General features: G+C 40.5%; 1 protein-coding gene across 1 annotated transcript in view; it reads left to right on the plus strand.

Annotated features, from left to right (window-relative positions):
* RHOA (ras homolog family member A) overlaps positions 1-15,164 on the plus strand; it is a 50,731-nt gene that overhangs the window by 33,492 nt on the left and 2,075 nt on the right. The window contains exons 3-5 of the mRNA XM_019723861.2: positions 9,911-10,068; positions 13,556-13,676; positions 14,972-15,102. Of these exons, the coding sequence (XP_019579420.1) occupies positions 9,913-10,068; positions 13,556-13,676; positions 14,972-15,102 (408 nt within the window). The 5' untranslated portion in view covers positions 9,911-9,912. The remainder of the gene's footprint in view (positions 1-9,910; positions 10,069-13,555; positions 13,677-14,971; positions 15,103-15,164) is intronic.

Genomic DNA, 15,164 nt, shown 5'->3' on the forward strand with positions numbered 1-15,164 from the left:
TGAGCCACCGGGCCGGCCCCCTGTGTACATTATTTTGGCACCCTCTGTACAACTGCTCTCTCTCACACATACAGTAAGATGCCTGGTAAAAGTGGTTGAACTGAAGTGTATAAGGACCAAGAGAGGTCCAAAGCCCCAGTTGGAGGCAGCACCTGGTTTTTGGATGTGAAAGGTGTTGGACCAGAAATAGGGTTTAAAATGGAAGGTATTAGGTTGGTGGAAAAGTAATTACAATTTTTGCAATTTTTAACCTTTTAAAGCACACTTTTGCACCAACCTAATAATACTTGAGGTGTACAAGTTTAGTGTTATTTTCTGGGGAACTGGAAGAAATTTTAAAAGACGGCATTGCTTTGAGCTGAGGTGGAAGAGTTTTAAAAAGGACAGTTATGGAACCAGGTGTGTGATAAGGAATGGCGAGAAGGTGGGAGGAGAAAATAGGTTGCTGTTAGAGTTTTAGAGGACCCTAAAGGTAAGGCTGAGGTGTCTTGACCTGATTTTGGCATTGAGGACCTTCTGAACTCCTTTGAGCAAAGGCACGATGGACTGAAAGCCGGACATAGGAATGGAGAATTTGGCTGCTGCAGGCAGGATAGAAGGGAAGTAAGAAGACCAGTTGGTTTTCTGCTTTTTTTCCAGGAAGGCAGTACTGAAGACTTCAACTGGAATGATGACTGTGGGAATGGAAAGGGGGTTGTGGTAGAAGTGAGACCCATGAAAGGGTAGAATTCCCCAGAACTTGACAGTAGTCATGCTCTAAAGAACAAAGGAAGTAAGAATCGAATCGGTTCACCTCAGGGTTTCTACACTGAGCTGAATATGTTAGGAGTGTAATTTTGTTTTCACCACCAACATTGGGGAACTGGGAAGAGAAGATTTGGCTGGTTGGGATGATGTCTTGGAGACGTTAAATTTGAGGTGCTGGTATATAGAACACAGTACAGGTGTGTCAGGAGTTGGAGAACAGAGACTTGAACAGAGATAGAGATTCATATTTGAAGAATTGGAATCCACAGAGATAGGTAGAATATTAGGAGAACGAGCAGGTAAAAAACCAGGGAAGGAACGATGAGGTGTGGAGGCTGGAGCTGAGGAGACAGAAGACTTAGGGATCAGCGTGTGGCAGGGAGGGCCAAGGATAGGGGGTAAATTGCAACACACAATATCAAGGAGAATGAAGACTAGATTCTGTGAAAGTAGTCTCATGGTGACTTTAGAGAATGTTTCAGTAGAAGTTTGGGCAGAAGGCAGGTTGGAAGAATTTAAGCAAGTGAGTGGGCATGAAGCAGCAGAAATATGTACCTTTTCTTTGAAACAGGCCAGAGAGAGGAAGGTAACTAGAGGAAAGCATGGATGTGGGAAGATGTATTGTTTTAAAATAGGAGCACCCTGCACTTCGTTGTAGATTGAAAGAAAGAAGTCAGCACAGAGGGAGAGAGGCAGGGGGTGTGGGATACCGCAGGTGGCAAGGCAATACTGTGTGAACTGCAAGGTTAGGCTGCGGCAGGAGCAGAAGACCCTCTAGTAGAAACTGCAGTTTCCGGAGTGCCTCCTGTGATGCCAGGCCCCAGAAGAGATGCTTGCTGAGATCCCACACCCTCTGGAGGAGTGCTGCACTAGAGGGCTAGGGTGTGGGCTCCTGAGAGTGAGCTGGCTGCTTTTGTGTCTGCTAAGTGTGGGATTCTGCAGGACACTGCATGGCTCCCCTCAATTGCTTTTCATGGGCACCCTTTCTGTTTGCATATGGGTGGGAAATACAGTGCAAGATTGGTTTTCTTTATTAACAATCATTGCTTAATGTAGTTTGCTAAAGTTTGTTCCATAGCCAGAAGGAACACATTGTGGGGTTTTTCGTTTGTTTTGTTTTATTATTTTTTTTATTAAAATTTATTAGGGTGACAATGGTCAACAAAACTACATAGGTTTCAAGTGTACAATCCTATAATACATCATCTATATATTGCATTATGTGTTCACCACCCAGAGTCAGTCTTCCTTCTGTCACCGTATATTTGACCCCCTTTACCCTCTTCTACCATCCTCTCCCCACTTACTCTCTGGTAACCACTAAACAGTTTGTGTCTGAGGGTTTTTTTCTTTGTCTTGTTCCCATGTTGTCTTCAGTTTTATATCACACATTTGAGTGAACTCTTATGTTTCTTGACATTTTCTATTTGACATATTTCACTTAGCATAATAATTTCAAAATCCATACATGTTGTCGCAAATGGCAGTGTTTCAACTTATGGCAGAATAGTATTCCATTGTGTGTGTGTGTGTGTGTGTGTGTGTGTGTGTGTATACACCACATCTTTATCCAATCATCTGTCGAAAGACACTTTGGTTGTTTCCATGTCTTGGCCACCATAAATAATGCTGCAGTGAACATTGGAGTCCATATATCTTTACAGATAAGTGTTTTCAGATTTTTTGGGTAGATAACTCAGGAGAGGGATTGCTGGGTCATATGGCAGTTCTATTCTTAATTTTTTGAGGAACCTCTATTCTGTTTTCCATAGCAGGTGTACCAGTTTATATTCTCACCAGCAGTTAATGAGGGTTCCTTTTTCTCCACAGCCTCTCCAACACTTGTTATTATTTATCTTGTTGATGATAGCCATTCTAACAGGTGTGAGGTGGTATTTCATTGTGGTTTTGATTTGCATTTCCCTAATAGCTAGTGAAGTTAAACATTTTTTAATGTATCTGTTGGCTGTTTGTATGTCTTGTTGGGAGAAGTGTCTATTCATGTCCTCTGCCCATTTATTAATTGGATTGTTTGTCTTTTTGTTGTGAACACATTGTTTTTTGAGATTTGGGGAAAGACTGGTCTGGTAATGGCAAAGAACATAACTTGGAGTAGGTATTTTCTGTGCCCTTTCCGCACCATGAGAGAGCTCCTTTTGACTTGAGTGAGGGTAGCACAGTAACTTACACTAAAGATTTTGAACTTAGGAAATCATAATTTTTAAAAGAAACAGGTAGTCATTTGTATACTATTACAGGAGACTTAAACATATTTTTTAATTGACTATTACTGGAAAAATCAACTTCTATTCAAAGCTCTTAAGAGTTATTTCTGAGACTGAATTGAGCCTTTTTTCTAGGCTCAATTTTCATGACACATCTGGCAGAGAGACTGCAGAGAGAGCCCAGCATGATTTCCTTTTTCAAGATGACAAGCCATGTAATTTGAAAAGATACTGGATTATAGCAAAGTGGAAAGGAAAGATGCTAGAGCCAAAAATATTCCTGGGCCATTTCAGGAAATAACAGCAAGTTTCATCTTCCAATGTTTGTACTTTTCACGTCTTAGCATCTCTAGTTGTATTACCAGACTGCCACGCAGCGTCCCAGAAATCACCTTGTAATTGTAGGCTTTCATTTTTATTTTGTCCCATAATTATAATTCCTGTTTTTGTCATCAGTAGAGGCTGCATGGTTTTACACATTTCCTGGGCCAAAGTTCCCCCAAGGAAAATTTTCTAGAGCCTGTTTGGTTTCTCATTTTCATTTTGTGTGTCTTTAAGCACATTCAATTGAGAGAATTTCTCGAGAATTGAGTGCCTTCTAGGAAGGATGCTATTCAGAGATGGAGCCTTTTCTTGAACCAGGGGATTCCTGATGAATTCTTTTGTTTGCATCCTGTAAGGGTGTTTGACTTGGGGCACAAACAGATACAAGTTAGGCCTGAGGAGATGTATAAAGTATAAAAATCTTGACAGGAATTTGAGAGCATGAGGAAAACAGAACATTGCTTACGAATCCTATCAAGATGTCAGCAGGCAGACAACGTAGAGGAAGGACTTTTTATGAGGTAAATTCATTTGTGTCTGTGCTCTGGATTATTTCCTGGGAGACTAGAAATGAGGTAATCTAGCTCCTTTCTCATTGAAAAAAAAATTGTTTTATTTTTGGATTTACTTAATACCTACTACATGCCCACGAAAATGCTAAACTGCATAAGACTGCAAAGAAATTTCGGATGTTCTTCACTCTGAGGTGATTTGCAGTCTGGTTGGAAGACAAAACACAAGTGAAACAAGTGCAGAACCTCGAGGGAGTTCCCATATCCATGGAGATCCAAAGCAAAAATGCAGGGAAGGAGGGATATAGGCACTGAGTGGCTGGCCAGCGTGCTGGGCTCTAGTTTAAATGACTGGTCTCAATGCGGTATTGTTTCGATTGCATGTCCCGTTGTTTAAAAAATTATAATGAGTAGGGTAGCCAGTTGGTTCAGTGGTTAGAGTGTAGTGTTCATAACACCAAGGTCACTGGTTCGATTCCCACATGGGCCAGTGAGCTGTGCCCTCCACAACTAGATTGAAAACGACTTGAAATGGAGCTGATAGGTCCTGGAAAAACACTATTCCCCAATATTCCCCAATTTAAAAAAAATTATAATGAGCACATTTCTCCTCATGTATATGCTTATTATTGTGCTTTCATTATTAGTACTATCCTCAATCCACTACTTTTTTGCAAAAAAAAAATCTTTAAAAATCACTAGATCATACTGTGCGTTTGGTTAAAGCATAATATATGTCTGTGTATGCATTTAGTCACATAGTCACTGCAATATGTCACTGCTGAGAACTTGCAAATGAGTGATGGCAGCACTGTCAGCCATTCCCATTATGGAACCTTCTGTTTATGAGTTTATATTAAATTTTAAAGCTAAATTTGTTATGTTTTCTAGACTGAAAAAGATGAGTTTCTGATGTTCCCTTCATGTACCCCGGTGGATTGTCTCAGCCACTGCAATTTGGGAAACATTCCCTTTAGACATCGTGGTTTTGTCAATGCATGTGTTTTGTTGAGGATTAGTTTGACTCTAGGTAGTAGCAGAGACCTGAAAAATACCACCTTAAACAAGACAGTTACTTAGTTTTCGTTCACATAAAAGAAGTGTGGAAATAGATAGTCTGTGGCTAACATGCTGGCTCCCCAGATCCTCTGGGATCCAGGCTCCGTCTGCCTTTGATTCCTCCAATTCCAGAGTGTGGCTGTTTACAAAGCTGCCCTGGCTGGAGGTTTAAGCAGCAGGAAGGAGGTAGGGGGTCAGGACAGGCATAGAACTTCTCTTTAAGAAAGACTTCCTAGAAGTCCCAAACGATACTGCTGATTACATCTCATAGGCTAGAGCTTTGTACATGGCCATACCTAGCTTTAAGGGAAACTGGGAAATAAAGTCTTTTAACTGGGCAACAAAGTGAAAATTGGAGTGCTGTTCCAAGAGGGAATGGTGGTAATTGGGGTGACTGACTGTTAGTCTTCACCAACAGTCAGGGAGGAAGTCTGCATGTCTGGTTTGGTTTTTTTGTTTTTGTTAATGGATGTTTTTTGGTAACAGCTTTATTGAAATATAACCCACATACTTTGCAGCTCACCCATTTAGTGTACAATTCAGTGGTGTGTAGTGTATTCAGAGTTGCACAGTCATTTTAGAAAAACTTCATCATCCCAAAAAGAAACCCCACAATTCTCTTAGAAATTATTCCCTCTTCCTCCTTTTCCTAGGCAACTACTAATCTACTGTCTGTCTCTGCATTTGCCTTCTCTGGACATTTCACATAAGTAGAATCACACAGTATGTGGTTCTTTGTAACTAGCTTCTCTCACATACGTAACATTCAAGGTTCATCCATGGTATAGCATGTATCTGTACTTCCCCCTTTATTGCTGAATAATATTCCATTGTATGGGTATACCACATCTTGTTTATCCATTCAGTTATTGGACTTTTGGGTTGTTTCCACTTTTTGACTATGATGGATAACAAATGCTGCTATGAACATTCGTGTACAAGTTTTTGTGTGGACATGTTTGCATTTCTCTTGGATATATACCTAGGAGTAGAATTGCTGGGTCATATCTATTCAGATGCTTTGTTCACTTTTAAATTGGATTTTTTGTCTTTTTATTATTGAGTTCTTTGTATATTCTGGATCCAAATCAACATCTTGACTGTAGCCTCAAGAGAGACCCTGAACCAGACCACCCCACCTAAGCTGCTTTTTTTGTTGAGTTGTAAAAGTTATATATTCTAGATACAAGTCCTTTATCAGATATGTAATTTGTAAACATTTGCTCCTATTCAGTGGGTTGTCTTCTCATTTTCTTGATAACTCTTGAAGCACAAAAGTTCTAAAATTTTTTATGAATCCAATTTATTTTTTCTTTGCTTGCTGGTGATAAATATATTTGTGAATATACTATTCACAATATATTGTAAAACATATATTATTTACAATAGCTGAAAGGTAGAAGTAACTCAAATGTCTTACCAGGAGATGAATGGGTAAACAAGATGTGGTATACACACACACAGGAATGTTATTTAGCCTTAAAAAGAAAGGAAATTCTGACACATGCTACAACAATGGGTGAAGCTTGAAAATGTTATGCTGAGTGAAAACAACCAGTCACAAAGACAAATACTGTCTGATTACACTTATAAAGTAGCTAGACAAGTAAAATTCATAGACTTCAGAAAGTAGAACGGTGGTTGTCAGGGGTGGGAGGGAGGGGAAAGGGGGATGGGGAGTTAATGTTTAATGAGGATAGAGTTTCAGTTTTGGAAGGTGAAAAAAGTTCTGGAGACGGATGGTGGTGATGTTTGCGCAACAGTATGAATATATGTAATGCTGCTAAACTGTACAATTAAAAATTGTTAATGGTAAATTTTATGTATATTTTATCGCATTTTTAAAGTTTTTTTTATTAAAATAGTAGCTTAAAAAATAAAAAATAATAGCTAACATACAATATTATATTAGTGTCAGGTATACACCATAGTTATTCAACGTTTGTACACCTAAAGAAGTGATCACCATCATAGTCCAACAACCATCTGACTCTATATCACACTGTCACAATATGATTGACTATATTCCCATGCTGTACATTACAACCCCATGACTTGTTTTATATCTGGAAATTTGAACCTCTTATTCCCCTTCACCTTTTCCCCCCTTTTAAAATTTTTCAATTACAGTTGACATTCAGAACTTTATATTAATTTCAGGTATACAGCATAATGGGTAGACATTTATATAATTTAAGGAGCAATCCCCATGAGTATTTTGTAACTATCAATTTGTACTTCTTAATCCCTTCACCTTTTCCACCCTTCCCCCAACCCCCTCCCATTTATCACCTTGATACATCTAAGTACCCTTCTGATACCATACATAGTAATTACAATATTATTGACTAAATTCCTTGTGCTATATACCCTACATGTCCCAGACTTCTTTGTAACAACCAATTTGTACTTCTTAATCCCTTCCCCTTTTTCACTGCCCCCACCCCTAACCAACCCTCTCACCTGGCAACCATCAAAATGTTCTTTGTATCTATGAGTTTCTGTTTTGTTTGTTCACTTTGTTCTTTAGATTCCACATATAAGTGAAATCATATTGCACCTGTCTTTCTGTGACGTACTCCACTCAGCACAATACCCTCTAGGTCCACCCATGCCGCCGCAGATGGCAAGAACCCATTCCCTTCCATGGCCAAGTAATATTCCATTGTATATATGTACCACCTCCTCTTTATCTTTTTATCCATCGATGGATACCCAGGCTGCCTTCACATCTTGGTCATGGTAAACAATGCTGCAATGAACATAGAGATGCACACATCCCCTTAAAGTAATTTTGGGTTTCTTCGGATAAATACCCAGAAGTGGGATTAGTGGATCCTTTGTCTCTTGTTATAGCCTTTGTTTTGAAGTCTATTTTGTCTGGTATAAGTACTGCTATTCCAGCTTTTTTTTCCTTTCCATTTTCATGAAAATCTTTTCCCATTCCTTTACTTTCAGTCTCTGTATGAGGTGCGATCAAACAATACAGTGAATGTTTAAATTTAAAAAAAGTTACGATAAAAGACAAATTGCCATTAATCCCCTTCAAAATATTCCCCCTTGCTTTGAACACACTTATCCCATCGTTCTTGCCACTTTCTGAAACAGTTCTGGAAGTCCTCTTTCGTGAGTGTCTTTAGTTGCGCTGTTGTGGCTGCCTCGGTGTCCTGAATTGATTCAAAACGTATACCTTTCATGGTCGTTCTGACTTTGGGGAAGAGCCAGAAGTCGCACAGTGCCAGACCCAATAAATAAAGTGGATGAGGACACACCGTAATGTTTTCATTTGACAGAAATTGCCGTACCAGGAGCGATGTGTGACTCGGAGCCTTTCCATTGTGATCACAAAATACGGTGAATGCTGCTGCTGAGTGCCATCCAAGGGAAAGGCAGGGATCTTTAATACGGGAAGCAGCATGTCAAACCTTAGTAACAGTGTGTGACAAGTTGCAACTTGTTCGGTGCAGTCAGTCAGGTGAGAGTTATGGTTGAGAGACGGTGTATTTTAAAGTGTGCTGTAAATCATCCTCCATCATGACAATGCTCCGTGTCCCATATCACTTCTGGTATATGGCAATTTCTGTCAAATAAAAACATCACAGTGTGTCCTCATCCACATTATTCACCGGATCTGGCACCATGAGATTTCTGGCTCTTCCCCAAAGTCATAATGATTCAAGACATCAAGGCAGCCACGACAGCACAATTAAAGACACCGGTGAAAGAGGACTCCCAGAACTGCTTCAGAAAGTGGCAAGAACCATGGGATAAGTGTGTTCTAAGCAAGGGGGAGTATTTTGAGGGGGGTTAATGGCAATGTGTCTTTTATTGTAATTTTTTTTATTTTATTTAAATATTCGCCGTGTTGTTTGATCACACCTCATATGTCTTTCAGTCTGAAGTGAGTCTCTCGCAGCTATCACATTTTTTAAATTAAAGATACTTTATGGTTCTAGCTCTTTGGGCCTTGAGTTAATTTTTGTATATGATGTGAGGCAGGGTTATAACTTCATTCTTTCAAATGTATCTATTCGATTATCTCAGCAACATTTGTTGAAAAGACTTTTTTCTCCATTGGATTGATTGTCTTGGCATCCTTGTTGAAAATCACTTAACCCGAAATGTAAGGGCTTATTTCTGGACTCTTCATTTCTACTTCATTGATCTATGACTATCTTTATGACAGTGCAACACTCTCTTGGTTACTGTAGCTTTGCAGTAAGTTTCGAAATCAGGAAGTATGAATCCTGTAACTTTGTTCTTTTTCAAATTATTTGGCCATCTGGGTCCATTGAATTCAATTTGAATTTTCTGATCAGCTTGTCAGTATCTGCAAAGAAGCCAGCTGGGTTTTGATAAGGATTGTGTTGAATTTGTAGATTAATTTGGAAGATACTGCCATTTAATATTGTCTTCTGGTTCATAAATATGAATGTCTTTCCATTTAGATGTTTAATTTATTTCAACAATGTTGTTTTCAGTGTGTTTTGTACTTTTATTAAATTTACTCCTATTTTATTTTTTGATGCAGTTGTAAATGAAATTGTTTTAATTTCATTTTGAATTTTTTCTTCGCTGGGATATAGAAATACAATTGATTTTTGTATGTTTATCTTATAGTCTGCAACCGTGCTGAATTTTTTATTAGTTCTAATAGTTTTTTAGTGGATTGCTTAGGATTTTCCATATATAAGACGTTGTCCTCTGTGAATTGAGATAGTTTGGCTTCTTCCTTTCTAATCTGTGTCTTTTATTTCACTTTGTTGCCTGATTGCATCTAGTATCATGTTGGATAGAAGTGACAAAAATGGACCTCTTTATCTTGTTTCTGATCTTGGGGAAAAGGTTTCAGTCTTTCTACCATTAAGTATAATTTTGGTTATTGGTTTTTGGTGTGACCTTTTGATGCCAAGTGGAAAAGGTGTACTACCATTTTGTATTGAGTGTGCTAATAGAGGCTTGTGCCCCATGGTCAGAAAAGTGTGACTCATAGCCTGAAGCTAGTATGGCACTCTAGATAATACCTTTGTCTCCTGTTTGCAGCAATGGCTGCCATCCGGAAGAAACTGGTGATTGTCGGTGATGGAGCCTGTGGCAAGACTTGCTTGCTCATCGTTTTCAGCAAGGACCAGTTCCCAGAGGTGTATGTACCCACGGTGTTTGAGAACTATGTGGCAGATATTGAAGTGGATGGAAAGCAGGTGAGTATACTTTCTGAAACAGCAGATGCTGTTTTGCATGTTACGCTGTTCGTAGAGCCTGTAGAGAATTCAGCCTTCAGTAGATAATACAACAGTTACAAAAAAGAGACATCCATTCTCATCCTGCTGTCTGAGCCCAACTTGTTCATTTTTAAATGCTGTCATCTAGACTTTGTCCACATTCATATGTATTTCATGTGGGGAAGACTTAATATATGTGCTTTTTTCTATTTATATTTGAATGAACCTCTTTGGATGGATGGACTTTTTTTTATTCTGTCATATTTCATTAAGTGTAGAAATATGAGATTACTAGGTCACGAGGTTCTTATTAATTATGCTTCTCAAAGAATTATACTGATCAATACCACCAGCAGTGTGACATTTAGACATCTTACATTTAATTTTTTAAAACATTTTTTGACTGTAACATAAACACTGCTGCCACAGTTGCTTCAATTACCCCTTATTGTCAGTGAGGACAGTGTTTTCCTATGTCTGTCCCGAAAACCCACTGGCAGGACTGGGGCAAACTCTTCAGGAATTAAGAGTACTTTTTTTTTTTTTTTTTTAATTTTCTGCTCCCTTTTGTTGTCAAAATAATGTCTTACCCAGCACTCTGTATGCCTTTGAAGAGAAGTGAGATTCCCCACTGCAAACAGGTCGGCTGAAAAGAGAACTAGAAGAAGGGGCTCTTCTGCAACACACTCAGTCCCCTTGGGCATCCAGTGATGTCTCCTGCTGCTCGCACCTAGTATACTGGCTTTCTTAATTCCATCTCCTTTCTCCCTTCTCATTTTCCTGCTTTACCTACTGTCGCTTTCTATCCTTGTGTTACCTCCCCCGAGTTTGTGACACCAAATGTGGAAAGCACATTAGGCCAGCGGTCAGAATTCTAGGGTTCCTCATTATAGGCTGTCCTGCTAGTTCTGTGACCATGAGTAAGCCACCTAAGTTTTGAGCTGCTTTCATTTGTAAAGTGGCTTAAACCATTTTTGGGGGTGGAGATGGTAAAAACTAGTTGGTGAAAGTTTGATGAGGAACAGGACATTTACACGAGATACTTGCTAATTATAAAGACTGAAAAACACCTTTCCTTGGGGAAATCGGGCAAACAGTACCTTAATCAAATGGTAAGAATTAAAATCACCTGTTGTGGGAGTTGTGCACCGTGTGATAAGAGGAATGCAGAAGACACAGCAGCAATTGATTCTACATCACCTTGCCAAAAATCCTTAAGTTGAATCTATCCAGGAGGAAACACCAGACAACCCCATACTGTGGAACATTCTACAAAATAGCAGATGTGATCTTCAGAAGAATCAAAGTTACGAAAGTCAAAGAAATACTGAGAAACTATATCAAATAAAAGCAGATTAAAGAGACATGACAACTCAATGCGACTTAAACCATTTTACAAGTGACATCAGGGTTCTCGAATTAACTGAATGCATTTGGAAACACCACAGCACTTTCCAGATTGGGCTGAACAATAGCATACTCAAAACCTCCTTTACAGTTTATAGTCCATTTTATGCAGTTGCAGTCATGCCATTAAGAACCACAAGGCACTTTTCTGGCCATGAATGCATGGAGGGGGGGGAAACCCAGTAAATTCCAGCCTAACAGAACTTGAATCCTACCCTGCAGGTGGTTCATCAGTACTGAGTGTTGCCAATTCAACTCAGTCGGTTCTCTGTGTGAATGCTTGGATACAGGTGTTTCTGTGGGCCTGGAAGACTGGTTTTGTGTAGACACATGGCACAGTTGTGACAAATGAGGTGGAAATGTGCTGAGATCTATACAGAAAGAGCAGGGGCTTGAGGGAAGCAGGGTCAGGTTTGTCTGTCAAATGCCTCGTGGATGCATATTGCTGGTTTTATCCTGTCATTCCCTCTAGCGAGAGCAGCTGTTGGTTACTATGTGTCTGTGACCATCAGTTGGGAATGTGCCACCTGACAGTATGTATGTGTATATGTTTTGGGGACAGTAATGGTTATTCTGTCCTCTTGCAGTGTCATCTGTGCTTGGGAGTCTTAGAACAATCAGAATCTTACCCGTAAGAAATTTAGGGACCTTGACTTAAAACCTTGAGGAATGGTCTATTATTAGTGTCTTTCTTGCACTGCCAACTTTGAACATGCCTGACCGTGACAAGATAGGGAAGCCCCCTTACACAGGGAGAAGAAACCCTGAAAGAAAGGTGCTTGATCTAGAAGAGGGTATCCCAGCCTAGCTGCTTACCTTAGAGCAACTTGGTAGCCACCAAAGTGAGAGAGGACACTATCTGGGAATGTTGTGTAAGAGTATGCACTAACATAACCTAGGGAACCTTCCAAGATTCTAGGTCATGGTCCCAGAAGTAGGCCTCCAAAAATGGAAAGGCCCATTCTGACATGAGGCAGGCCCAACACCCTGGAATCATTTAGCAGGAGATAATCAGGGTTGGGTGTGTCTGACTAAACACCCATGAGGTGTGGAGGGGCCAGGGGAATGGGATTTGGAAGAGAGTCAATGAGCTCTAACATTCTGAGATCAGACCAGTTGTGAGGATTGGGTATATGTCATAGATCCACACCAAGCTGATGGTGTGAGCATGAGAGAAGTGCAAGGGGCTTTATGGAGGTTGGAAGTGACACATCCTGGGGCAGAAGTTGAGGGTGGAAGAGATAATTAGCCATCAATTTAAGGAAGTAATGATATTTAGAAACTGAAATAAGGGCTGTGAAGGTGCTAGAAGGACATTCCAAGCACTACAAGGAGAGCTCCTTGGGCCCTGAAGGACCTCTGAACAGAGGGTATTAAAAATCCACTCTGATTGAAAGAAGTGACAGTGCTGGCTGCAGTGGTGGACAAGTTCCCAGGTATGAGGGGCATATCCTACCCTATGTGATGCTTTCAGCCAGTCCGACATTTTTTCAGCAGTAAACGCAGAGCCAGAGTCCTTTCCTATCAGCTCAGACCTTGCCTAACACCTAGCATGGTCTTTTTCTCACCCACCAACTCAAATACATTCTTGTCTCCATGTTTCCACATTGGAAAAGAATGGTAAGACAAAGTATGGAAATGGTTGACTGAGACATACTGGGAAACATTACTCAGTCTGGTTTTTCCCTATCTTCTGTACCTGGTGGAATGTTATTTACAGTTTGATTTTCCCTCTTGTTCATCCACTTTCCAATGTAGAATATTATTTATAATTAAATACTACTTAGGAGCTACAGAGTTATTTTTGACTTGACATCTTTAATTATACACTTTATTCTGTTCTTGTATCTGTTCATAAAATTTGTGATTTTGAGAAATTTCAACCTAAAACAATTTAAACACACCCTCTACCATCAAGCTTGATTCTAATAAAAGTGAACACTCCTGTGTTTTACTGTTTTGGACAGTCTGCCATTTGAATATACTGTAGTAAACATCACTTCTGAAAGTGGGTAATGCGATTAACCTTACACGCCTGTGTTTATTTTTCCTGTCACAGGTAGAGTTGGCTTTGTGGGACACCGCTGGGCAGGAAGATTATGATCGCTTGAGGCCCCTCTCCTACCCGGACACCGATGTTATACTGATGTGTTTCTCCATCGACAGCCCTGATAGTTTAGGTGAGTAGCCCAGCAGCTTGATGTTTGTCACTACCTGTGTGCCTGGCCAACACCTGGGTTTTCAGGTCCTTTCTGGGCATCAAGTGGCCGAAAAGCAGACATGATCTTCAGAGAAGGAATCATCAGTGGCCAGAGTTCTAGAGCCTTGGGTCTGTTGAGCCTGGGCCCTGGGTCCTTTTCAGCTTAGGTCTCCCATGGCTGCCATGCGTCCACTTTGTAAAGTAGGTGGGTTCCGAATACAAATACAAAGCCATCTTTTGGACTAAGACTTGGGGCAGTCGTTTTTTTGGTTTTGTTTTGTTTTTTGGGGGTGGGGTGTGGTTGCCCATACCTTTTCTCAATACTTCATATTGAGTCTGCTACCTCCCTACATGTGGACTAGTGACTTGCTATTTCCCAGTAGTGTTTTTAAAGCCCTGTTTTAGCCCTTTTCTAAAGTGTCTTAGCTAATAAAGAGACTTGAACCTGACTATTCCACTAGCTTAGTTGGCCACATGTTGCAGAAGCTACTTTACTTCAGAAAGACTGAATAATACTGACCTCACACTCTGCAAAACAAGGCACCAAGGCCTTGAAATCAGAGAGTGAACGGTTTACTTCTAAAATAGTCTCAAACTACAAACAGTACCATTTAAGTGATCGTCATACTAAGTACTTTGTATGCATTGACTCAAAATAACCCTATGTAAGGTAGATATTACTGTTACCCCATTGTATAAAATTATCCCTGACATTGATGTGCCCAAGGTGTGGCTGTGGGAGGTTGAACCCAGGCCGCTCGTCCACCATGATGTACATTCAACTTGACCAGATTAGTACAGTACTGGCAAGAAGCGACAGCTGCTTAGCACTCATTTTCAAAAATCACTCTTCAGCCATTTGAAATACCACTAACACACAGGGTGGGGGTCCCCCATGCTGAGGGTCCGTGAGCAAGGTGTAGAGAGAACACGTGGGCTCTGGGCCAGCTGTAGCCCCAGAACAGGGACCCCCTTGTGTAAGCTGTGGTCAGAATCACCTGCCAACAGTGACAGATAGGAAGCCTCCTCCGTGGGGTGGTTGGCACCATTGTGGAGCCACCCTGTGTTCTCGATCCTTTGTTGCTCCAGAGCCTTTCCCTGGGCTCCACCTCCAGAGGCTGCGCTTGGTGGGACTCAGGAAAGCCAGTGATTCTGTGCTTAAGGGAAGGGGGTTATATCCGAAGTAATTTCTTTGCAATTTAATTAGGGCTCTTAGAGATTCTTTAAGATAGAATTGTATGTATCCCTAAGTTATGTGCATTTCACTTCTTTCAGAAAACATCCCAGAAAAATGGACTCCCGAAGTCAAGCATTTCTGTCCCAACGTGCCCATCATCCTGGTTGGGAACAAGAAGGATCTTCGGAATGACGAGCACACAAGGCGGGAGCTAGCCAAGATGAAGCAGGCATGGTCTGGGGCAGGGTTCTGTCTTCCTGTAGCATTGCTGAACGTGAAGGACCCGAGCGT

The sequence above is a fragment of the Rhinolophus sinicus genome, linkage group LG10 (assembly GCF_036562045.2).
Source record: "Rhinolophus sinicus isolate RSC01 linkage group LG10, ASM3656204v1, whole genome shotgun sequence".
In the NCBI taxonomy this organism is placed as follows: Eukaryota; Metazoa; Chordata; class Mammalia; order Chiroptera; family Rhinolophidae; genus Rhinolophus; species Rhinolophus sinicus.